The following is a 24,555-nucleotide window of genomic DNA, read 5'->3' on the forward strand; positions in this document are numbered from 1 at the left end:
AGGTTCTTAAATAGGTGAGGTGCAGAAGAATGCCGATGGAATGTGGGCAAATCGATTCGTATAGCTGGGGAAAAGATGGTCATGGACACGATGGGCCGAAGGGCCAGACTCTGTAATGTACAACCATTGCTCTCAGCTCCAAGAGCACTGAATGACTGAGTCTCCACAGCCACCGGTGCAGGGTCGTTCCCCAGCCTCTGCATGCAGTAATGTCTCCTTGTCTCTGTGCTACACGGTGCAGCCCACATTCTGAGAGAGTGCCCGCTCTCCAGACCCCTCTGACAAGGGAACCATCCACCCTGCATCCAGCCCACTGAGCCCTGTAAGAACTCTGTGTTTCACTGAGATCCCCTCTAATACACCCAAACACTCGAGTACACAGGCCTAGTCTACTCAATCTCACCCCACACAGCAAACACATTGTCCCAGGGACAAGTATTGTTAATCTTTGCTGCATTCCCTCTGTGTCAAGTCTGTCAATATATCGGTGCACAGGAGGAAAGGAACACAAGAAAACAGGAGCAGGATTAGGATCTGCTCCTCAGGCTTGCCCCTCCATTCAATGTGATCATGGCTGATCTAAGCTGGCACCAATTCCTCTTCTGTGTGAGTTCCCCATAATCTTATATTTTCAATCTATCAAATATTTATTTGTAGCCAAGTTGCACATATCCAACAACTCAGCTTTTTACCACCACCCTGGGCACAACATGCCAGATATTCACTGCCCTCCGAGAGATGCAACTTCTACACACCGCATGGGAGGCCGCTCTGGAAGGTTGGATCTCATGGAATCCGGGGTGAACTAGCGGATGGAACACAACATTACCTGAAGGTCGCAGAGGATGTTGGTAGAGGGTTGTTTTTCAGACTGGAGACAGAGCCCACTGATGTTCCTTATTTATATACACGATTGGGTGTGTATGTAGGCTGCACGGTTCGTCAGTTTGCAGATGGAAGTAAAATTGGTGACATTGTGGAGAGTGAAGAATGTTACCTGAGATTAAATGGGATCCCTGTGAACTGGGCCAATGGGCTCAGGAACGGCAGGTGGGATTTATTCATGTGAAGGTGAGGCGATGCACTTTGCTGAGACAAACCAGGGCAGGACATACACAGTAAACGGGGAGCTTTATAGAACAGAGAGATGTCGGGGTGCAGGTACACAGTGCCATGTGTGAGAAAGGGGTAAAAAGGGGTAATTGATTTAGACTAAGGATCCTGAGAAATAGCTGACTCGACCATGCTCGACTAAAAAAAAGGGACCCTGAGAAATAACTGACCAGACAGTGCTCGGCTAGAGAAAAAACCCACAAGAACAAATGGTGACAGTCCAAGGACAAGTGTTAGAAGATAATCAGAGAACTGGGAGGAAGGCCAAAATAATCAGAGAACTAGGAGAGAGGGAGGGCATGAACTACTCTGTACTGTGTTTGCCTAATGAAATAAATGAATATTACTGTACGGTGTGGAAGGCAACAGGGGCGGTGACGGGAGATTGGGCACCTCAGTGCTCCGATTGGAAGGAGCCCGAAGGGGAGGAATGAAAGGTGTAACAATTGTAAAATGAAGTGAATAAAAAGAAGGGATTTTCCCGACCTCGGTGTGTCTCGACAGGGGAGACACCCAACTCTGCAGACTTGCAAATAAACTATACTTGTTTCTCTAGATTGTCTCGAGCATCGTGATTGTGAGCACTCACATTTGCATCTCACAGCTTGGGGGCTCGTCCGGGATCGCCACTCCGGCCGGCTGACGGGAGTATACGGAAGAAGGGACGGTGCACCCCGCTGAGTTCAGCGGTCTCAGACTCCTTGCTTGCCGTCAGCGGTTTGAGCGAGTGATACCTGGACCAGAGACTCGAGAAACAAGTGGGAGGAGCAGGAAATCGCGAGGAGCTAAATCGAGTGATTCTTGTGCACAGGACCCGGGTAAGAAAACTGACTATTAAGTACTACTGGGGCGATTACAGCTAAGATCGGAGGGGAATTCCGATCGGGAGGATAAAAGATCGGAGGGGAATTCCGATCGGGAGGATGGGCAGTGAAAACGGAAAGCCCAAAAGGGAGGGGAAGGGCGGTAAGCCCAACCCCCGCATTCCGCCTGATAGTCCGTTGGGGCGAATGCTGAGCCATTGGGGGCAGGGAAGAACCCAGGGATTGGAGAAGACAAAAATGATTCAACTCTGTTATTTTGAGTGGCAGAAATACCCGATCAAAGGGAGTTCAGTCTAGTGGCCACGACTGGGCTCCGATGAGGATTGAGTACGGCAGGCATTAAATGTGTTTGTTAATTCAAAAGCTTCCCCTAATCTGGAGGAAAGTTGTTATGCTTGTAAGGGGAAAGCGAAGAATAAATCCTGAAAGAATCGCAGGAATCACAGGCTTGCCGATGCCTCGGAATAAATATTAAAGGAATATAGTAGAACTATAGAAGATAGAAATAGCGTAATAGGTAGCACAGTGACGATAGAGACGGAACGGAGTGAGAACAAGGACTGCATTTAAACTGACTGACCAAGTGCACTAACATAACATAAGACGAATACAATGAATAAAATAACTGCAGTTGAACTACTAAGTAGGAAGTTCCCCGTATCCAAAGAGGATATTAAAAAAACACTCTTGAGAAATGGGGGGGGGAAAAAAAGGACGAAAAAAATTGGTTACGAAATGGCCCACGGAATGATATAAATATGATATAAATTTTGATATAAATTTTGATATAAATTTTGATATAAATTTTGATATATTTATATTTTGATATAAACATGTGTGATGAAATGGGAGTGTTAATTAAGAACTATAAACCTAAGGATAAATCAGAAACCCGAGTAACGAAAAAGGAAAAAGAACTAGACGTACTTAAATTGTTTAGAATAGAAGGAGAAAGGCTGAGGAAAGCATAGCAGGAAAAGAATACCTCCCCAAACAAGGGTGAAAGACCCCCAAAACAGCATGAAAGTCAGGAGCTTCAGGAGAAAAAAAATCAACTCTGTACCCCAGCCTATGGGACCCTGGGTATCCCCCTCCCTATTCCGGCCAGGACGGAACAAAGCAGTGTCTTTTGCTGAAGGGAATAGTGGAGATAGAGGGAGAAGTCACAACTTGGAACGATGAGCAAGACATAAAGGAATATAGACAGAGAAGGGGGCAGCGAGAAAAGGAAAGGATGAAGCAAGAAGCACGGGAACTAGAAGCAGACATCAAAAGGCTGCAGGACCTCAGGGACCTCAGGGACAGAAAGATTTATGGGACCTGTCAGGCAGCAAATGAGGAGTATGAGGGAGACAGCAACACAGAAACATAGGCATGTAATCAGCAGGCAGCAGAGAGAAGGCAAAACTGTGAGAATGAAGCAGAATTAGAAAGTGATGGGGAAAGAACAAGGGAGTGTAGAAGGGAAATAGTGGCATCCATAAAGCGCTTAGAGATAGAGATAAGGGAGATGGAAAAAGATATGGAAAGAAAAGAAAGGAAAGCCAGGGGTACGCCCAGAGAAGAATGAGGTGGGAAAGTATACAGATAGAACCACAACAGGAGATGGTGAACGAGAGACAGGAGCTGAGAGGGAGAATGATGCCATTACTTTTGAAAAAGGCAGGACAAACCCAGTATATTCCTTGGGCGACCCGAGACCTAGAGGGGCTGAGAAACGTCTTGCCCAACATCTGTTTGTAAATGCGGAAAATGGGATAGCCTTCGGGGTATTGACTCAAAGGAGGGGGGGAAACCGGCAGCCCGTGGCATTTTTATCAAAAATATTGGACTCAGTGTCACGAGGATGGCCTGTCTGTATACAGGCAGTGGCAGCCACAGCGGTCCTAGTAGAGGAGAGCAGGAAATTGACCTTCGGGGTGGTTTTGGTGGTCTCCACCCCACATACGGTGAGAACAATATTGGCTCAGAAATCCAACAGATGGTTAACGGACTCTAGAATTTTAAAATATGAAGCTATCCTGATGGAAAAGGACGATTTGACCATGATTACAGACAAAAATTTAAATCCATCTCAGTTTCTGTACCTGCCCGAAGACAGAGAAAACGAGACAGGGAAGCCAGAACACTGCTGTAGTGATATAATAGATTTACAGACAAAACGTAGAGAAGACTTGGAAGAACAACCTCTGGCTGAGGGTAGCCGGTGGTTTATAGACGGGTCCTCCAGATGTATAGATGGAAAAAGACATAGTGGATACGGTATAGTGAATGGGGAAACTATGGAGGAAATTGAAAGCGGGAGGCTGCCTGGTAGTTGGTCAGCCCAATCTTGTGAATTATACGCATTAATGAGAGCTTTGGAACTATTGGAGGGAAAGGAACAGTGTATACAGACTCAAAATACCCCTTTGGGGTAGTACACACCTTTGGGAAGATCTGGAAAGAGCGAGGAATGATAACAGCACGGGGGAAAGAATTAGCGCATGAGCAATTGATAGGACAGACACTGGAGGCCTTGCAGAAACCACAACGGGTAGCCATAGCACATGTGTCAGGGCATTAGAAGGGTAACGCCCTGGAAGCCCGAGGAAATAGGGCAGCGGATGAGGTGGCAAAGAGAGCGGCCACAGTTCAGCGGTAGAAATGATGTCACTGATACCTTTAAGGGAACCCGAGGAAAAGATACCTATCTTTGGTGAAAAAGAGCAGGAACACATGAGAGAAATGGGAGCCCGGCGTACCCCAAATGGGAAATGGTGGACACCGGATGGAAAGCAGCTATTGAACAAAGAAATTATAAGGGAGTTATTAGGGAGGCTGCACGGGCAAAGCCATTGGGGAACCCAAGCCCTCTGTGATACCCTCCTCAGGACCTACGCTTGCCGTGGGATGTATACCATGGCCAAACAAGTCATAGGGGGTTGTGTAATATGTCAGCGAATCAACAAGAAAATCATGAGAGCAGTCCCAGGAGGAGGACAACCATTGGCAATAAGGCCCTTCCAAAAAATACAGATAGACTTCACCGAGTTGCCCTGACTACAAAGATGGAAATACCTGTTAGTGGTAGTGGACCATTTCACTAGATGGGTAGAGGCATTCCCTACAGCAACTGCCACCTCACAGTCGGTAGCCAGGGTATTATTGGAGCAAATTATACCCAGATATGGGATTGTGGAAACAATAGACTCGGATAGAGGGACCCATTTTGCCTCCAAAACACATAAAATGATATGTGAAGCATTAGGAATTGAATGGAAATTGCATACACCATGGCATCCCCAGAGTTCCGGAAAGGTGGAAAGAATGAATGGCACCTTGAAGACCCAAATCACCAAGTTAGTAGAGGAAACGAGACTCCCCTGGACTAAGTGCCTTCCGATAGCCTTGTTAAGAATCCGAACGGCACCTCGGAAAGACATAGGGGTATCACCATATGAAATGTTATTCGGGCTCCCGTACTTAGGAAAGATAGAAGGGATCCCAACAATACCAGGGAACGACGTGTTCCTAAGGAACTATTTACTGGCAGTATCCCAATCTCTTGCAGAACTAAAAACTAAAGGATTATTGGCCCAGAGCCCGCCACTGGATTTTCCGATTCACTCAGTCAAGGCTGGAGACTGGGTACTAATAAAAACGTGGAAGGAAGAAAAGTTGCAACCTAGGTGGACTGGACCCTACCTTGTGTTATTAACCACCGAGACAGCAGTACGAACAAAAGAAAAAGGGTGGATACACGCAAGTCGATTTAAGGGTCCCGTGGAGGCCCCACCAGACAATATCAGCCCGTGGACGGTACGTGGAGGAAAGGAGCCATTGACTTTGGTATTCACCAAAACCCCGCACGGAAAATGAAGACTTCGTGCTGGTGGATCGGTTGCTGGGTGGTTACCCAGCTTGTGAGTAATGTAGCATGTATAAAAATCACTATACCACAGAATAGAAGGGCCACCACCATCCCATTTGATGTATGTAAAGGAAAATCATGGTGTGGTTATAGGATGTATGTATGCACCCATCCCTGTAAAAATTGGCACGAGGTATTCACTTCATCCAGAGAAGGGTGGCATAAGTCCACCTATCAAACTGCAATCAGACGTATAACATAACAGCTGAGGAACAGGGGTCACTGTTCAGTAGCTCCTGGCTGAGAAAGCAGATAGTCAGTAGAGCCGATGTCTGGTGGTGGTGCGGAGAAAATACCCTGTTGCCCCGGCTACCAGGGTCATGGATGGGAACCTGTACCCTCACACAACTGATGATGCCCTTCACCATAGCAGTAGAACATGCGGTCGAACTCAATGAAGGAGGCCGATGACAAAGGAGAGAGGTGAGAGGATCATTCGACACACACATCTATATAGATGCAATAGGGGTGCCAAGAGGGGTACCCGATGAATTCAAAGCCAGAAACCAGATAGCTGCTGGCTTTGAGTCCATACCCTTCTGGTGGTCCACAATTAATAAAAATGTGGACTGGATCAACTACCTATACTACAATCAACAACGCTTTATAAATTACACTCGAGATGCGGTTGAAGGATTAGCGGAACAATTGACAGCTACCAGCCTAATGGCCTGGCAAAATCGCATGGCCTTGGACATGCTACTGGCTGAAAAAGGGGGGGTGTGTGTAATGTTTGGGGAACAATGTTGCACCTTCATCTCCAACAACACTGCTCCTGATGGGTCCGTGTCAAGGGCCCTAGCGAGTCTCACCTCCCTGTCTATCGAATTGGCCGAGAACTCAGGAGTAGACACCTCCTGGACCAAGTTTCTAGACTCCTGGTTTGGGAAATGGAAGCACATCTTTACATCAGCCCTAACATCAGTGATAGTTATGATGGGGTTGCTGTGTCTATTCGGATGTTGCATCATTCCCTGCATACGGGGGTTGTCTCAGCGACTGATAGAGACAGCCCTGACAAAGAACGACATCGCCATGATGGCCTTTAGAGCACAGCATGACCAGCAGGAGGAATATAGACTCTGCTGCTAGCACTAGAAAAGGAGGAAATAGTATAAATCAACGTAGCGTGGCATAAGAAAAAGGGTGGATTGTGAGAAAGGGGTAAAAAGGGGTAATTGATTTAGACTAAGGATCCTGAGAAATAGCTGACTCGACCATGCTTGACTAAAAAAAAGGGACCCTGAGAAATAACTGACCAGACAGTGCTCGGCTAGAGAAAAAAACCACAAGAAGAAATGGTGACAGTCCAAGGACAAGTGTTAGAAGATAATCAGAGAACTGGGAGGAAGGCCAAAATAATCAGAGAACTAGGAGAGAGGGAGGGCATGAACTACTCTGTACTGCGCTTGCCTAATGAAATAAATGAATATTACTGTACGATGTGGAAGGCAACAGGGGCGGTGACGGTAGATTGTGCACCTCAGTGCTCCGATTGGAAGGAGCCCGAAGGGGAGGAATGAAAGGTGTAACAATTGTAAAATGAAGTGAATAAAAAGAAGGGATTTTCCCGACCTCGGTGTGTCTCGACAGGGGAGACACCCAACTCTGCAGACTTGCAAATAAACTATACTTGTTTCTCTAGATTGTCTCGAGCATCGTGATTGTGAGCACTCACATTTGCATCTCACACATGGAAGATGCAACGGTGACAGGCAGGGAGGTGAAGAATGTGTTTGTCGCTCATGCTTTCACAGGTCAGGATATTAAATACAGCGTTTGACACAATGAGGTTGTGTGTAAATTGGAGAGGGTGCAAAAGGGTTTACGACAATTTCATCAGGTCTGAAGGGAGACGTTGGACAGGCAGGGACATTTGTCTTTGGAGCCCATCAGGGTGCTTTAACAGTTGTGTATAAGATCTATATAAGGTGCACAGATGAGGTGAATAGCCGCAGTATTTTACCCAAGGTAGGAGAGTCTAAACCTAGAGTGCATCAGTTCAAGGTGAGAGTGGAAACAGTAAAAAGGAGCAGCTTTTACAGTCAATGCATTGTGTATGTACGGAACGAACTGACAGAGGAAATGGTGGAGGGGGGTACAATGACGACCATTTACAGACAGTTTGGTGGATACGTGGATCAGAAAGACTTGGAAGAATATGTGTCAGACTCAGACAAGTGGGACAAGCTCGGTTGGGCAACTTGGTTGGCATGGTCGTGTCGAGTCAAAGGACCTGTTTCTGTGTGACACAACTCTCTGACTTTGTGATGCTTTTCTGCAGCTATGTTTGGTGGTAGATCAAATCTTCAATTTCCCTTCAGTCCAAAATACCATTAATGCTTGCATCTACACATTACTTAAAGATGTCAGAAACAAGAACAATGGAAAAGGTATAAGCTTTACCTTGCTTGATGGCATCAGATGCTTCTGCCAATACCGTGTTGTACAAAAAAGGAGTTTCAAACTTTTCAATCAGCAAGTGACCATCTACCACCAACTGTGGTTTGGCTTCAACACCAACTCTGCAAATATTTAACAGCTGGTTATAAACTGGGCGTTATAAATATATTGGGCTGTTCAACAAAACAATAGACAATATACAATATACAATAGGTGCAGCAGGAGGCCATTCGGCCCTTCGAGCCAGAACCTCCATTCAATGTGATCATGGCTGATCATTTTCAATCAGTACCCCGTTCCTGCCTTCTCCCCATACCCCCTGACTCCACTATCCTTCAGAGCTCACTTGAATGCATCCAGAGAACTGGCCTCCGCTGCCTTCTGAGGCAGAGAATTCCACAGATTTACAACTCTCTGACTGAAAAAGATTTCCCTCACCTCCGTTCTAAATGGCCTACCCTTATTCTTAAACTGTGGCCCCTGGTTCTGGACTCCCCCAACATTGGGAACATGTTTCCTGCCTCTAACGTGTCCAACCCCTTAATAATCTTATATGTTTCAATAAGATCCCCTCTCATCCTTCTAAATTCCAGTGTATACAAGCCTAGTCGCTCTAGTCTTTCAACATATGACAGTCACGCCATGCCGGGAATTAACCTAGTAAACCTACGCTGCACGCCCTCAATAGCAAGAATATCTTTCCTCAAATTTGGAGAACAAAACTGCACACAGTGCTCCAGGTTCGGTCTCACTAAGGCCCTGTACAACTGCAGAAGGACCTCTTTGCTCCTACACTCAACTCCTCTTGTTATGAAGGCCAACATTCCATTGGCTTTCTTCACTGCCTGCTGTACCTGCATGCTTCCTTTCAGTGACTGATGCACTAGGACACACAGATCCCGTTGTACGTCCCCTTTTCCTAACTTGACACCATTCAGAAAATAATGTGCCTTCCTATTCTTACCACCAAAGTGGATAACCTCACACTTATCCACATTAAACTGCATCTGCCATGCATCCGCCCACTCACACAACCTGTCCAAGGCACCCTGCAACCTCATAGCATCTTCCTCACAGTTCACACTACCACCCAGCTTTGTATCATCTGCAAATTTGCTAATGGTACTTTCAATCCCTTCATCCGTCGTTAATGTATATTGTAAATAGCTGCGGTCCCAGAACCGAGACTTGTGGTACCCCACTAGTCACTGCCTGCCATTCTGAAAGGGACCCATTTATCCCCACTCTTTGCTTTCTGTCTGTCAACCAATTTTCCATCCATGTCAGTACCCTACCCCCAATACCATGTGCTCTAATTTTGCCTACTAATCTCCTATGTGGGACCTTGTCGAAGGCTTTCTGAAAGTCGAGGTACACCACATCCACCGGCTCTCCCCTGTCAATTTTCCTAGCTACATCCTCAAAGAATTCCAGGAGATTAGTCAAGCATTATATCCCCTTCGTAAATCCATGCTGACTCGGAACGATCCTGTTACTACTATCCAAAGGCTCCGCAATTTCGTCTTTTATAATTGACTCCAACATCTTCCCCACCACTGATGTCAGACTAACTGGTCTATAATTTCCCGTTTTCTCCCTCCCTCCTTTCTTAAAAAGTGGGATTACATTAGCTACCCTCCAATCCACAGGAACTGATCCTGAATCTATAGAACATTGGAAAATGATCACCAATGCGTCCACAATTTCTAGCGCCACCTCCTTAAGTACCCTGGGATGCAGACCATCAGGCCCTGTGGATTTATCAGCCTTCAGTCCCATCAGTCGACCCAACACCATTTCCTGCCTAATGTGGACTTCCTTCAGTTCCTCCGTCACCCTAGGATCTCTTGCCACGAGAACATCTGGGAGATTGCTTGTGTCTTCCTTAGTGAAGACAGATCGAAAGTACCGGTTCAACTCGTCTGCCATTTCCTTGTTCCCCATAATAAATTTTCCAGCTTCTGTCTTCAAGGGACCCACATTTGCCTTGACTATTTTTTTCCTCTTTACATAACTAAGAAAGCTTTTACTATCCTCCTTTATATTATTGGCTAGTTTACCCTCGTACCTCATCTTTTCTCCCCGTATTGCCCTTTTAGTTATCTTCTGTTGCGCTTTAAAAGAGTCCCAATCCTCTGGCTTCCCACTCTTCTTTGCTATGTTATACTTCTTCTCTTTTATTTTTATGCTGTCCTTGACTTCCCTTGATATCTTACTCCCCTTAGAATCTTTCCTCCTCTTCAGGATAAATTGATCCTGCAACTTCTGCATTATTCCCAGGAATACCTGCCATTGCTGTTCCACATTCTTCCCTGCGAGGGCCTCCTTCCAGCCAATTTTGGCCAGCTCCTGCCTCATGCCTCTGTAATCCCCTTTGCTACACTGTAAAACTGGCACTTGTGATTTTCCCTTCTCCCTCTCAATTTGTAGAGTATAACTTATCATATTGTGATCACTGCCTCCTAATGGCTCATTTACCTCGAGTCCCCTTATCAGATCAGGTTCATTACACAACACTAAATCCAGAATTGCCTTCTCCCTGGTAGGCTCCAGTCCAGTGGCGGCACGGTAGCGCAGCAGTAGAGTTGCTGCCTTACAGCGAATGCAGCGCCGGAGACTCAGGTTCGATCCTGACTATGGGCGCCATCTGTACGGAGTTTGTACGTTCTCCCCGTGACCTACGTGGGTTTTCTCCGAGATCTTCGGTTTCCTCCCACACTCCAAAGACGTACAGGTATGTAGGTTAATTGGCTGGGCAAATGTAAAAATTGTCCCTAGTGGGTGTAGGATATGTTAGTGTGCGGGGATCGCTGGGCGGTGCGGACCCGGTGGGCCGAAGGGCCTGTTTCTGCGCTGTATCTCTAAATCTAAAATCTAAAGCTGTTCTCTGAATCTATCTCGGAGGCACTCCACAAACTATCTTTCCTGGGGTCCATTGCCAACCTGATTTTCCCAGTCTACCTGCACGTTGAAATCTCCCATAACTACCGTAGCATTACATTTGTGACATGCCAATTTTCAACTTGCACCCTATGTCGAGGCTATTGTTTGGGGGCCTGTAGATAACTCCCATTAGGGTCTACTTACCCTTACAATTCCTCATTTCTATCCATACTGATTCTACATCTCCATATTCTATGTCACTCCTTGCAAGGGAGTGAATATCATTCCTTACCAACAGAGCGACCCCACCCCCTCTGCCCACCTGTCTGCCTTTTCTATACGTTGTGTACCCCTGAATATTCAGTTCCCAGCCCTGGTCCTCTTGTAGCCATGTCTCCGTGATTCCCACAACATCATACTTGCGAATGACTAACTGAGCCTCAAGCTCATCCACTTTATTTTTTATACTTCGCGCATTTAAATACAACACTTTACCTTCGGTATTCACCTCCCCTCTCACACCTGTTACAATTTGCCCTGACCTTGTTCTCTTATCCCATCTAGAACTTCCCTTCCCATTTATTCAAGAGTCCTTTACAGTTTCTCATGTATTCGCTTCCCCTTTAACTCCATCTTCATATTCCCAATTTGTCAACCCCTCCCCCTCACTACTCAGTTTAAAGCCACACATGCAGCACTAGCAAACCTGCCTGCCAGAATGTTGGTCCCCCTGCTGTTAAGGTGCAATGTTACAATGTTACAATGAGGTGCAATGTTACAATGTTACAATGAGGTGCAATGTTACAATGTTACAATGAGGTACAATGTTACAATGAGGTGCAATGTTACAATAAGGTGCAATGTTACAATAAGGTGCAATGTTACCAAACCTTACAATGTTTCCGTCAAGAGCATGTCCTACCTTCGCTTGCGACCAGCTTCCTCCTGAAAGAAATAAAACACAAATCTCAATTGACTGAGATGGACCGTCCTATTCCCGACAGCGGGAATTTGTCCACATTTCCACAACCCTCTGATAATTCCCATTCCCCAACTCTTATCACCGCTGTCATGCAGATAGAAAGCGAACATTACCGTCGAGACGTAGAACGAAGGGGGAAAGCATAAGGAATGTTCATGAGAATGACTCCATAACTGAGAGGATGGAACTCAATGCAAAGACTGGGCATGTTGTGGGAGTTTATCTGGGGAAGGTGTCAGGAATGATGAGATAAGATTTAAGTTTATCGGTGGATTTAAATGGGTGAGGATGAAATAATATCTCTAATCGATGGGAGAGCAAAAATCAAAGCTGAAATGTAACGCGGTCTTCAATAAATACTGAAAGGAATGCAGTCATGAGAACATGGACCTTACTTGCATTGGAGGGACTCAAGCCAACAGCAGAGATAATTTAAGGGCAAGTGGGATAATCACGTGAGCACTCCTGGAATTCGGGGTATTGTTACTGAGTGCGGTGAGTAGATGGGAGGGATTTTGAATGGAGCAGAAATCTTGACTGGATAGGATGGGCTGAATGGCCTGTCTATGATGTAGAATGGGAAGTCATTCTATGGTGAACAAAGGTGGGTAAAACAAACAGAGCAAATTCCCCCAAGGTGACCGCCCACTGCTGATGGGAACCGGATGTAGATGATCAATCTGCTGTGTGCGCCACGTTCTAGATTTCAATGTTAATCCCCACACTGTGGTCATGGCTGATTTAGCCCAGGACTGAACTACGCTGCTTTGTCCCATTCCCTTTCATTTCAGTTCCCTGAACTTTCAAAAATGTATCTTCCTCTAGTGTAAATACGTCTAACAGGTTCAACCTCTCAGAGTCTCTTGGTTGGAGAGTCCCAGAGATTTACTGCCCTCTGTCCATTCAGCGATCAGATATAGGATCATCCGTCGTAGTTCTAAACTCCACAAACACCTCTCTACATTCCGGCCAGGCAGTCCTGAGATCCCATAGATTATGCGGGAGACAATTTAGTTTGGGAACAACAACAGCTGGAACAGAAAGACCATTTACCCAGTTCTCAATTACTGGTAAAGGCAGCATTTATTTCTGAAATGTCACCACCGTTTTGTGAGTGTGCCCTTTCACTTCATCAGAGTGTAGTGTCACCCCTTACCTTCAGAAACACCACATTGTCCTTTTGATCCATCTGTTGCTGGAACTTAAAGAGTTCCTCCTGAATAGATTTTAAATTCTCTTCGATCTCCCCAAGATTTTTCTTCATTCTTTTCAGAATCCTCTTCTCTTCCTCCCGGATATCTGCCAGTACCCGCTGCTCTTTCTTAGTGAGAACCTGGTGCAGTTCAGCAAACTGGGATGTGATCTTGGACTGAAGGTTGTGTGACTGTTCCTGTGAAATGAAAGGTGAAGATCAATATTTCATGTCACTGATTATGGTTCCTCGCGCCTTTACTGGTGACATTTGGCCTGTGCATTTTTATTTGCTTTGGCAATTCAATAGTTTTTCTAAATGCTTCTAAAATATCGTGAGGGTAATCTTACAACCCATCAATCCTCTACCCCTAATGCAATTCCCAGCTGCCTATTCCTTCTCACGTGTCCATTAATTCCCATTTATCCATCCACCACCCTCTAGTGGGGTGCCGCAAGGCTCATTGCTGGGACCGCAGTTATTTACAATATATATTAACGATTTAGACGAGGGAATTAAATGTAATATCTCCAAGTTTGCAGATGCCACAAAGCTGGGCGGCAGTGTGAGCTGCAAGGAGGATGTTGTGAGGCTGCAGGGTGAGTTGGATAGGTTGGGTGAGTGGGCAGATGCATGGCAGATGCAGTAAAATATGGATAAATGTGATGTTATGCACTTTTGTGGCAAGAACAAGAAGGCAGATTATTAGATTGGGTGTCCTTGTTCATCAGTCACTTAAAGTTAGGATGCAGGTACAGCAGGCAGTGAAAGTAAGCATGCAGGTAGAGCAGGCAGTGAAGAAACCTAATGGCATGTTGGCCTTCATTGTGAGAGGATTTGGGTTTTGGAGCAAGGAGGTCCTACTGCAGTTGTGCAGGGTCCTGTTGAGACCACACCTGGAATATTGTGTGCAGTTTTGGTTTCCTAAATTAAGGAAGGACATTCTTGCTATTGATGGAGTGCAGTGTAGGTTCATCAGGTTAATTACTGGGATGGCAGGACTGACACATAATGAAAGAATTGGTCGACTGGGCTTGTATTCACTGGAATTTCGAAGGATGAGAGGGGATCTTATAGAAACATGTAAAATTCTTAAGGGATTGGAGAGGCTAGATGTGGGGAAAAATGTTCCTGATGTTGGGGGAGTCCAGAACCAGGGGTTATAGTTAAAGAATAAGGGGTAGGTCATGATCATATTGAATGGTGGTGTTGGCTCGAAGGGCCAAATGGCCTACTCTTGCACCTATTTTTCTATTTTCTGTTTAGGACTGATATAATAATAATAATAATAATATATTCCTTTATTCGTCCCACACGGGTGAAATTTACAATGAGGTGAAGACAATTATTTCACCCAAAGAGTTGTGGATCTATAGAATTCTCTGCCTCGGAAAGCAGTGGAGGCCAATACCCTGGATGTTTTCAAGCGTTAGATGTAGCTATTTGGGCTCATGGAATCAAGGAATATGGGGGAAAAGCAGAAACGGGGTACTGAATTTGGATGATCAGCCATGATCATACTAAATGGCGGTGCTGGCTTGAAGGGCCGAATGGCCTACTCCTGCACCTATTGTCTCTGCAGCGCCGGAGGCCAGGATCGAACCCGGTCCCCAGAACTGGGAGACAGCAGCAATACGTGTGTCACTGCGCTGCCCTGTTATTACACACATCACAGGGATCAAACCTGCACAAGATCAGGAAATCGAAACTTAAAGCCTCACCAGAACTCCAGAAATCTTCTCTTTCTGTTGCTGCTCCATTTGCTGGATCCCTGATTTATCTTTTGTGAGAGACCGGATGGAAGATTTCACCTGATCCTGGAATTGTGTTTGGGAATCAGAAAATTAAATGGTTGAACAGTAAAAATGGAATTAAAATGATGCGATTAAAATCGGTTTGCTTTTACCTTGTGGTTTTCAACAGCTTCTTTAACCGGCATGAAGCTGTGAGACTTGTGTTCCCGCCCAGCTGCACAAACCAGGCAGATCATCTTCTTATCAGTTTCACAAAACAGCTTCAGTTCTTCCTGATGTTCCTCGCAGTGAAGTTTACTTTCCTTCTCTGGAATTATTTCCCGATTCAGGCTCAGTGTTCGAGCTTTCTCAGCCAGTCTCGCCAAGGCCCGATTCACCCTGAGGGTGCGGTCTGTAAACTCCTCTCTACAAGGGAAGGACAGAGTTGACGTGGGTAGGCTTTTCCCTTTGAGAGTGGGGAAGATTCCAACAAGGGGACATAGCTTCAGAATTGAGGGACAAAGGTTTAGGGGTAACATGAGGGGGAACTTCTTTACTCAGAGGGTTGTGGCTGTATGGAATGGGCTTCCGGTGGAAGTGGTGGAGGCTGGCTCGATTTTATTATTTAAGAGTAAATTGGATAGGTATATGGATAGGAGGGGATTGGAGGGTTATGGTCTGAGTGCAGGTAGATGAGACTAGGTCAGGGAGAATGGTCGGCGTGGACTGGTAGGGCCGGACAGGCCTGTTTCCATGCTGTAGTTGTTTTATGTTTATGTTTATGTTACATTCCGGGCAGGAGTTTCTCTCCTCCCTGTCCCAACTCTGTGTGATACAGGAGCGGCAGAAGTTGTGCCCGCACTCCAGTATAACCGGATCGGTGAAGAAATCCAGGCAGATGGGACAAACTGCCTCCTCCGCTAAACTCTCGACCTGGTCTTTCGCAGCCATTGTCACTCCGCCACTTCCTGGTTCAAATTCTTTGGCGCAGCTGCTGAACCCTTGCAGTATCGGGGCACGGCTGAGGGGAGGCGGAGCTCAGCCCCGTCAATCACAGCCCTGACCAGTAAGTGGATGCTATTTGATACAAACTGCCTGTAAATTTCATTCCCTTAAACTAAATACATCAGTGTTTCCCATTGTGAATTGTTCATTATATTAGGCTGCACAATGATATTATATCCACAGCAAACACTGTTATTTCATTTAACAGTCTCATGTGCAAACTTGTCGTATGTTGAAAGGCTGGAGCGATTGGGCTTGTATACACTGGAATTTATAAGGATGAGGGGGGATCTTATTGAAACATATAAGGTGATTAGAGGATTGGACACATTAGAGGCAGGAAACATGTTCCCAATGTTGGGGGAGTCCAGAACAAGGGGCCAAAGTTTAAGAATAAGGGGTAGGCCATTTAGAACGGAGACTAGGAAGAACTTTTTCAGTCAGAGAGTGGTGAAGGTGTGGAATTCTCTGCCTCAGAGGGCAGTGGAGGCCAGTTCGTTGGATGCTTTCAAAAGAGAGCTGGATAGAGCTCTTAAGGATAGCGGAGTGAGGGGGTATGGGGAGAAGGCAGGAACGGGGTACTGATTGAGTGATCAGCCATGATGCATTGAATGGCGGTGCTGGCTCGAAGGGCTGAATGGACTACTCCTGCACCTATTGTCTATTGTCTATTGAATTCAACTCAATGAGCCAATTATACTCTATCGTCACATGAAACAAGGGACAGTGAAATGCTTTGGTTTTGCTTGCAATCCGGTAAAATACAGACCTCCCCCAGGCAGTACAGAGAGAGTCGCCACGTTTCTGGGGCCGACAAAGTTTCGGGATGTTTAAGGAACTGTCTATATTTCCCCGCAGCGGCGAACCAGGTCCCGCCGCACGAGGCAGCAGGCGCCCCCGCGCCGCCCCCTTCCCTCTCGGCTCTGATTTTTGCACAGTGGGGGTAAATTTCAAGGGTCGTGTTTTATCACACAGGGTGGTGGGTGCCTGGAACGTGCTGCTGGAGTGGTGGCATTGCATAGTCTGATCTGGGCTGAAGGGACTGATGTAGTTCTTTGTGGCCATCAACTAAACCGACAGGTTCATTATAGCTCCCATTCCCAGCTCTGCCCCCACAACCATTAGGTTGTTGGACCGACCTGCAGTGCCCGCGTTTGGCCCATATCCCTCCAAACCTGTCCTATCCATGTATCTGTCCAACTACTTCGTAAACGTTGTGATAGTCTCTGCCCAACTACCCCCTGCAGCAGCTCGTTCCATATACCCACCACCCATATTGTGTTACCCCTCAGTTTCCTATTAAATCTTTCCACCCTCACCTTAAACTTATGTCCTCTGGTTCTCGATTCCTCTACTCTTGGCAAGAGAGCGGGCCAACCACACTGAAGACACAGCCAAGACGCCACACCAACACCTGTACTTCATCAGTGGACTGAGGCAATTCGGCATGTCGCCAAACACGTGGTCAGGACAAGACAGTCCGAGCTATAGGCAGAGATTGAGTAGGTTGGGACTCTATCCCTTGGAGTGCAGGAGGATGAAGGGTAACCTTATAGAGCTGGATAAGGTCATGGGAGGAATAGATTGGGTGAACAGTGTCTCTTGCCCAGAGTAGGCAATTCGAGGACTAGACGACTTAGGTTTAAGGTGAGGGGGAAAAGATTTAATAAGAACCTGAGCGGTAACTTTTTGGCACAATGTGTGGTGGATTTGTGGAACAAACTGCCAGAGGATGTGGTTGAGGCAGGGACTATCCCATCATTTAAGGAGCAGTTAGACAGGCACATGGATGGGCCAGGTTTGGAGGGATATGGACCAAAAGCTGGGACCAGTGTAGCTGGAACATGTTGGCTGCTGTCTCACGCTATCATTCTATTACTCTGGCAAACCTCCAAGATTCACCATAAAATGCGCACTGTCTGTTTGCGTCACAGCTTGGTTTGGGAAAAGAGCGCGAGAAATTTCAGAGAATTGTGGATGAAGCCCTGACCAGACTCCATCTGCACTTATTTCTGTCTCGGAGAAGCAGACAACATAATCAAATACGTCCCACCCCGGCCATTCCCTTTTCTCCCTGCTCTTGTTGGGCAGAAGGTACAGAACCTTGGAAGGGCGCACTGCCAGTCTCAGGAGCAGCCTCCTCCCCTCTGTTACCGGGCTTCTGAACGGTCTTTCCATCAGCTGGTCATTAGGTGTTGAAGGGTCTGTTCTTGTGCTGCACTGATCTGTGCCTAGTTTTCTCTGTTGCGTGGTAGTTGAAGGTTATTTTTCTGACGAGAGAGAAGTTTACAGTGGACCTTACTTTACTTTAGACACACAGCATGGAAACAGGCCCATCGATCACCAATTCACTCCTTTTCTAGAGAGATGCTGTCAGACCCGTTGAATTCCTGCAGCTTTTTGTGTCTGTCATCAATTCACACTTATTCTCTGTTGTCCCATTTTCCCATCTACTCCCCACACACTTGGGGCTTTTACAGAAGGCCAATAAACATACAAACCGGCATGTCCTTTGATTGTGGGAGAAAACCAGAACACCCGGAGGGAATCCACGAGGCCACAAGGAGAACGTGCAAACTTAGAACAGTCAACAGCTGAGGTCGGGATCGAACCCGGGTCCCTGGCCTTGAGGCAGCGGCTCTTCCCGCTGCTCCACAGTACCTCAGAAATATTAAGCCTTCTCTTTCCAAATACCCCATACTGCCGCCAAGACTTTCTGTTTTTTTTCTTCGCAGTTTATGGGCAGATTCACATTCCAATCGCCCATTGAACTGGAAAACTAAAATAAAAACCCAGATGCTGAAAATCCCAAATGAAGACGTACTGTAAGATGCAAGAAATACTCAGAAGGTTGGTTAGCGTTTGTAGAGAAAGAAACGGAATTAATGACTCAGGTTGAACACCATTGGTCATCAGTATTTGATTTGGAATATAAGGTCTGTTCCACCTTGCTGTTGCTGCCTGACCTGCTGAGTATTTGGGGCAATTTTTGCTTCTATTGCACATTTTAAAGCCTCAACGTTTTAAGCCATGCATTTGGCTTGGGCTTCGGGTGTGGTAACAGGTGACAAAAGTCACTTATTAAACCAGATTCCCGCTGTTTCTGCAATTGTCAAAGTGAATTCTCAAAGTTACAGCTGGTCTGTGGTCGCACCGCGTGGCGTTGCTGCCATCTAGTGGCAGAACCAAGATGTGCAAACAGTCCTGTTCCAGATTAACAGAACACGGTTTGGTGCAGAGATACAGCACGGAAACAGGCCTTTCGGCCCCCCGAAGATAGAAACAAAAAGCTGAAGTAGGTCAGCGGGTCAGGCAGCATCTCTGGTGAACAGGATTAGGAGACGTTTCGGGTCGAGACCCTTCTTCTGATTGGGAAAGTGAAACGAGATATATCGACAGTGGTACAAAGATTTTCAACAAATGAAAGAAAGATACGTGAACAAATAATGATGATAAAAGAAGCAGGCCATTGTTGGCTGTGAGCTCGGTGAAAACGAGTTACAGGCAATGAAACTCACCAGGACGACAGTGAAACTAGTACAACGACCAGGGTGGGGGAGGGACTGAATCCACGGCCACCATCGATCACCCGTTCACACCAGTTCTATGTTATCCCACTTTCTCATCCACTCTCTATACATCAGGGGCTACTTCACAGGGGCCAACTAACCTACAAACCCGCACGTCTTTGGGATGTGGGAGAAAACCGGAGCAACTAGATGAAACAGAGATTAGCTTGGCATTGTACTGTTCCACGTTCTATGTGGGCCGAAGAGACTGTTCTAGTTCTACATGGCCATCAACACCGAGAGACCCATTGTATCATCCACTCCCAACATTCATCTTTATTCTTCTGCCTTCAAGTAATTTCCGATTTAATTCCTCCCTCCTATTTACACCTCCAGAGTCAGACCTTTACCGCCCTCTTCCGAAGGACATCAACACCAATTCATTCACTCTGATATAACAGACTGTAGCTCTTGGAAATCCTCCTTCAGACCAAACAAGGGTCCCGACCCTGAAGCGTGATCTGTCCATTTCCATCCACAGATGCTGCCTGACCCGCTGAGTTACTCCAGCACTCTGTGAAACGTCACCAATCTATGTTCTCCACAGATGCTGCCTGACCCGCTGAGTTACTCCAACACTCTGTGAAACGTCACCTATCCATGTTCTCCACAGATGCTGCCTGACCCGCTGAGTTACTCCAGCACTCTGTGAAACGTCACCTATCCACGTTCTCCACAGATGCTGCCTGACCCGCTGAGTTACTCCAGCACTCTGTGAAACGTCACCTATCCGTGTTCTCCACAGACGCTGCCCGACCCGCTGAGTTACTCCAGCACTCTGTGAAACGACACCTATCCGTGTTCTCCACAGATGCTGCCCGACCCGCTGATTTACTCGACCACTATGTGAAACGACACCTATCCGTGTTCTCCACAGATGCTGCCCGACCCGCTGATTTACTCGACCACTATGTGAAACGTCACCTATCCGTGTTCTCCACAGATGCTGCCCGACCCGCTGAGTTACTCCAGCTCTCTGTGTGTCTTTTTCCTTTTGTAAACCCAGTATCCACGGATCCTCGTGTCTGCTGTTTGAAGAGATCTCTGTACCGGGACGCGGGGATGCGGAGAGAACTCAAACGCGGGTTATTTTGTTAAAGACTTTATTAAACGTCAAGTTAAAGGTGAAGAGTTACAAACGTGAGCGGAGCCACAGCGGGTGATGTGCGCGCCGGCGGGTCGCAGACTGGAGCCCCCGATGTTGTAATGAGGTGTTGCATTTTGTGACGTGGAACAAGGGCAGGACCCACACGGTGAACGGTAGTCCTCTGGGGAGTGTCGTAGAGCAGAGGGATCTAGGAGTTCAGGGGCATGGTTCCTTGAAGGTCGAGTCGCAGGTGGATAAGGCGGTCAAAAAGGCTTTTGGCACATTGGCCTTCATCAGTCAGAGTATTGAGGATGGAAGTCGGGAGGTCGTGTTGCAGTTTGGGGATTAAATGGGAGCCGTTCAGCGCCGACCTGTTGTCCACCGGGTTTCTGCCCCACAGCCCCTGAGCCCCGCTCCTGACGCCGGTCCCGAGACCCGACCCTTTTACACACCCGGAGCGGAACCGGAGCAGATTCTCAGCCACTTGTCTACATCCCAAGTCCCGAAGAAAGGATAAAGTTTCCCCGTGAATTTATTCCCAGTGAAGGTGTGGAGATGGGACTTGGTGGCCGCGTCGTAAAATGAAACTGTCCCGGACTCGTAACTGAGATAAACTCCCACCCTCCCGGGGATGGGACGGGCGGGGAGAGGGGATGGAGGGGAGGAGGCTGCAACAAACTCGTCATCCACCCGCCGCCTGATGCTCCAGACTCCAGTCTCCGAGGTCAGTTTGTCCCGTCCCTTCCTCTCCACAGACTCTGCGGCGACTCCCAGACTCCAGCGCTAACTCCCCGCCACCTCCACCTCCCAGTAATGTCTCCCCGATGTGAACCCCTCCAATCCCAGCACACACGGCCAGACTGTAAACCTCTTCCCGGTGTCAGGGAGACTCCTCCGGGTCCCGGTGCATCTCACCCTCTTCCGATCCTCAGACACCTCGAGCAGCGCATGCGCTGTTTCCACATCCAGGGTGACGGAGACTGGGGGGAGAATCAGAGAGTCCCCGGGGGGAGAGACTCGGGCAGCGCGGCCCCGGGACCCGGGGGAGAGGCCGCTCGGCCTCAGGCACAGGCGGGCGGACAACTGAAACCCACCCGCCCGTGGTTTCACCCACGACCACATCGGGGGGACAACAGACATCTCCCCCGGAGTTTTTAATCCAGGGATGGAGAGGGGAATTTCGTGAGGTGGGGGAGGGTGGACGGGGAGGACGGGTGCGGAGAGTGAGGAGGATTGCGAGATTGCGGTGGTGAAGGAGAAACGAATGGAGGGTGGGGGGGGGGGCTACTCACATATGGAGGCAGATCGGAGCAAGAGGATATTGAGGTTAGCGGTAATTTGAGTTTGTTAAAGAGGAGGTAGAGGTGTGTGGTGGGGTCGTCATGATCACAAAGGGGGCAGACACGAGGGGCCAGATGACCTGCCCCCTGTTTCTATGAGTGGAGGGTGAGAGAGAGGGAGGGGTGGCTTGGACCATGGAAGGAAGCAGAGGTTGAATGATCGGGTGTTGGACAGAATGGGTGGAGACTTGTGGTTGTGGGGTCGTTGAAAGAGAGCGGATTTACGGGTGGATTTGATGGGTGTGTACAACTAACACACTGATCTCATTGTGAACCAATATATGAACTTCACTGAGGGACTTGACAATGTTCCGCGTGCAAGGCTGGTCCAGAAAGCGAAGGCAGGTGGGATCCAAGGCGAGCTGGTGAAATGGATCCACGTGGCTTGGTGGTTGGAGGTAGAAGGTAGCGGTAGAAGGATGATTTTTCTGCTTGGAGGTCTGTGGCTGGTGATGTGTAGCAGAGATCGGCGCTGCAACCTTTGCTGTTTATGTTATATGATCATGGCTTGGATGTGAATGTGGGAGGTGTAATTAGTAAGTTTGGGGAGGAAGCGAAAATTGTGGATAGCGGGGAAGGTTGTCAAAGTCTGCAGCAGGATGCAGGGTAATTATCTAAACCTTATTCGCATGCAGGGATATCAAATCACGAGAGTGCAGGTTTATATTGAGAGCAAAGAATTTTAAAGTGTATCTGAGATTTAGGTTTTACGAGACCAAGTGGACACGTTGGGCCAAACCTGCATTGGTGCAGCATCCTCTCCTCCCCCCGTCCTCCCCCTACCTCACTCCCCCCTCCTCTCTCTCCCTCCCTCCCCCCTACCTCCCTAGGAGATAGATTTAAGTGGAATAACTTTAAAAATATAACACCGATTTCAATGAAACTTCTTCCATTGGCACCAAAAGGATGACGGTGAGTTAGGTGGGCTTAAAATCGTCATGCTATCGTGTACCGTTTTGGCTGTAGTTCATGCACAAACAAACAAACGAGAGGTTTGGTACATAGATTTACACTGAGAGTGGGTGATATCTGGAACATGCTGCAGAGGAGGTGATGGAGTGAGATATCATCAATATATTGGAGGTACTTAAATAGGTGAGGTGCAGAAGAATGCCGATGGAATGTGGGCAAATCGATTCGTATAGCTGGGGAAAAGATGATCATGGACACGGTGGGCAGAAGGGCCAGACTCTGTAATGTACAACCATTGCTCTCAGCTCCAAGAGCACTGAATGACTGAGTCTCCACAGCCACCGGTGCAGGGTCGTTCCCCAGCCTCTGCATGCAGTAATGTCTCCTTGTCTCTGTGCTACACGGTGCAGCCCACATTCTGAGAGAGTGCCCGCTCTCCAGACCCCTCTGACAGGGGAACCATCCACCCTGCATCCAGCCCACTGAGCCCTGTAAGAACTCTGTGTTTCACTGAGATCCCCTCTAATACACCCAAACACTCGAGTACACAGGCCTAGTCTACTCAATCTCACCCCACACAGCAAACACATTGTCCCAGGGACAAGTATTGTTAATCTTTGCTGCATTCCCTCTGTGTCAAGTCTGTCAATATATCGGTGCACAGGAGGAAAGGAACACAAGAAAACAGGAGCAGGATTAGGATCTGCTCCTCAGGCTTGCCCCTCCATTCAATGTGATCATGGCTGATCTAAGCTGGCACCAATTCCTCTTCTGTGTGAGTTCCCCATAATCTTATATTTTCAATTTTGTCAAATATTTATTTGTAGCCAAGTTGCACATATCCAACAACTCAGCTTTTTACCACCACCCTGGGCACAACATGCCAGATATTCACTGCCCTCCGAGAGATGCAACTTCTACACACCGCATGGGAGGCCGCTCTGGAAGGTTGGATCTCATGGAATCCGGGGTGAACTAGCGGATGGAACACAACATTACCTGAAGGTCGTAGAGGATGTTGGTAGAGGGTTGTTTTTCAGACTGGAGACAGAGCCCACTGATGTTCCTTATTTATATACACGATTGGGTGTGTATGTAGGCTGCACGGTTCGTCAGTTTGCAGATGGAAGTAAAATTGGTGACATTGTGGAGAGTGAAGAATGTTACCTGAGATTAAATGGGATCCCTGTGAACTGGGCCAATGGGCTCAGGAACGGCAGGTGGGATTTATTCATGTGAAGGTGAGGCGATGCACTTTGCTGAGACAAACCAGGGCAGGACATACACAGTAAACGGGGAGCTTTATAGAACAGAGAGATGTCGGGGTGCAGGTACACAGTGCCATGTGTGAGAAAGGGGTAAAAAGGGGTAATTGATTTAGACTAAGGATCCTGAGAAATAGCTGACTCGACCATGCTCGACTAAAAAAAAGGGACCCTGAGAAATAACTGACCAGACAGTGCTCGGCTAGAAAAAAACCCACAAGAACAAATGGTGACAGTCCAAGGACAAGTGTTAGAAGATAATCAGAGAACTGGGAGGAAGGCCAAAATAATCAGAGAACTAGGAGAGAGGGAGGGCATGAACTATTCTGTACTG

At 47.3% G+C, this 24,555-nt stretch overlaps 1 protein-coding gene across 1 annotated transcript in view; it reads right to left on the reverse strand.

Annotated features, from left to right (window-relative positions):
- The window catches only part of LOC144612648 (zinc-binding protein A33-like), a 109,082-nt gene extending 91,585 nt beyond the window's left edge, over window positions 1-17,497 (reverse strand). Inside the window, exons 1-6 of the mRNA XM_078432133.1 lie at window positions 17,404-17,497; window positions 15,217-15,371; window positions 15,032-15,127; window positions 13,275-13,508; window positions 12,059-12,081; window positions 8,257-8,375 (exon numbers count right to left, since the gene is read on the reverse strand). Coding sequence (XP_078288259.1) covers window positions 8,257-8,375; window positions 12,059-12,081; window positions 13,275-13,508; window positions 15,032-15,127; window positions 15,217-15,371; window positions 17,404-17,497 — 721 coding nt within the window. The remainder of the gene's footprint in view (window positions 1-8,256; window positions 8,376-12,058; window positions 12,082-13,274; window positions 13,509-15,031; window positions 15,128-15,216; window positions 15,372-17,403) is intronic.
- Between the last annotated feature and the right edge of the window lie 7,058 nt (window positions 17,498-24,555).

Source organism: Rhinoraja longicauda, unplaced genomic scaffold (assembly GCF_053455715.1).
Source record: "Rhinoraja longicauda isolate Sanriku21f unplaced genomic scaffold, sRhiLon1.1 Scf000062, whole genome shotgun sequence".
NCBI lineage: Eukaryota > Metazoa > Chordata > Chondrichthyes > Rajiformes > Arhynchobatidae > Rhinoraja > Rhinoraja longicauda.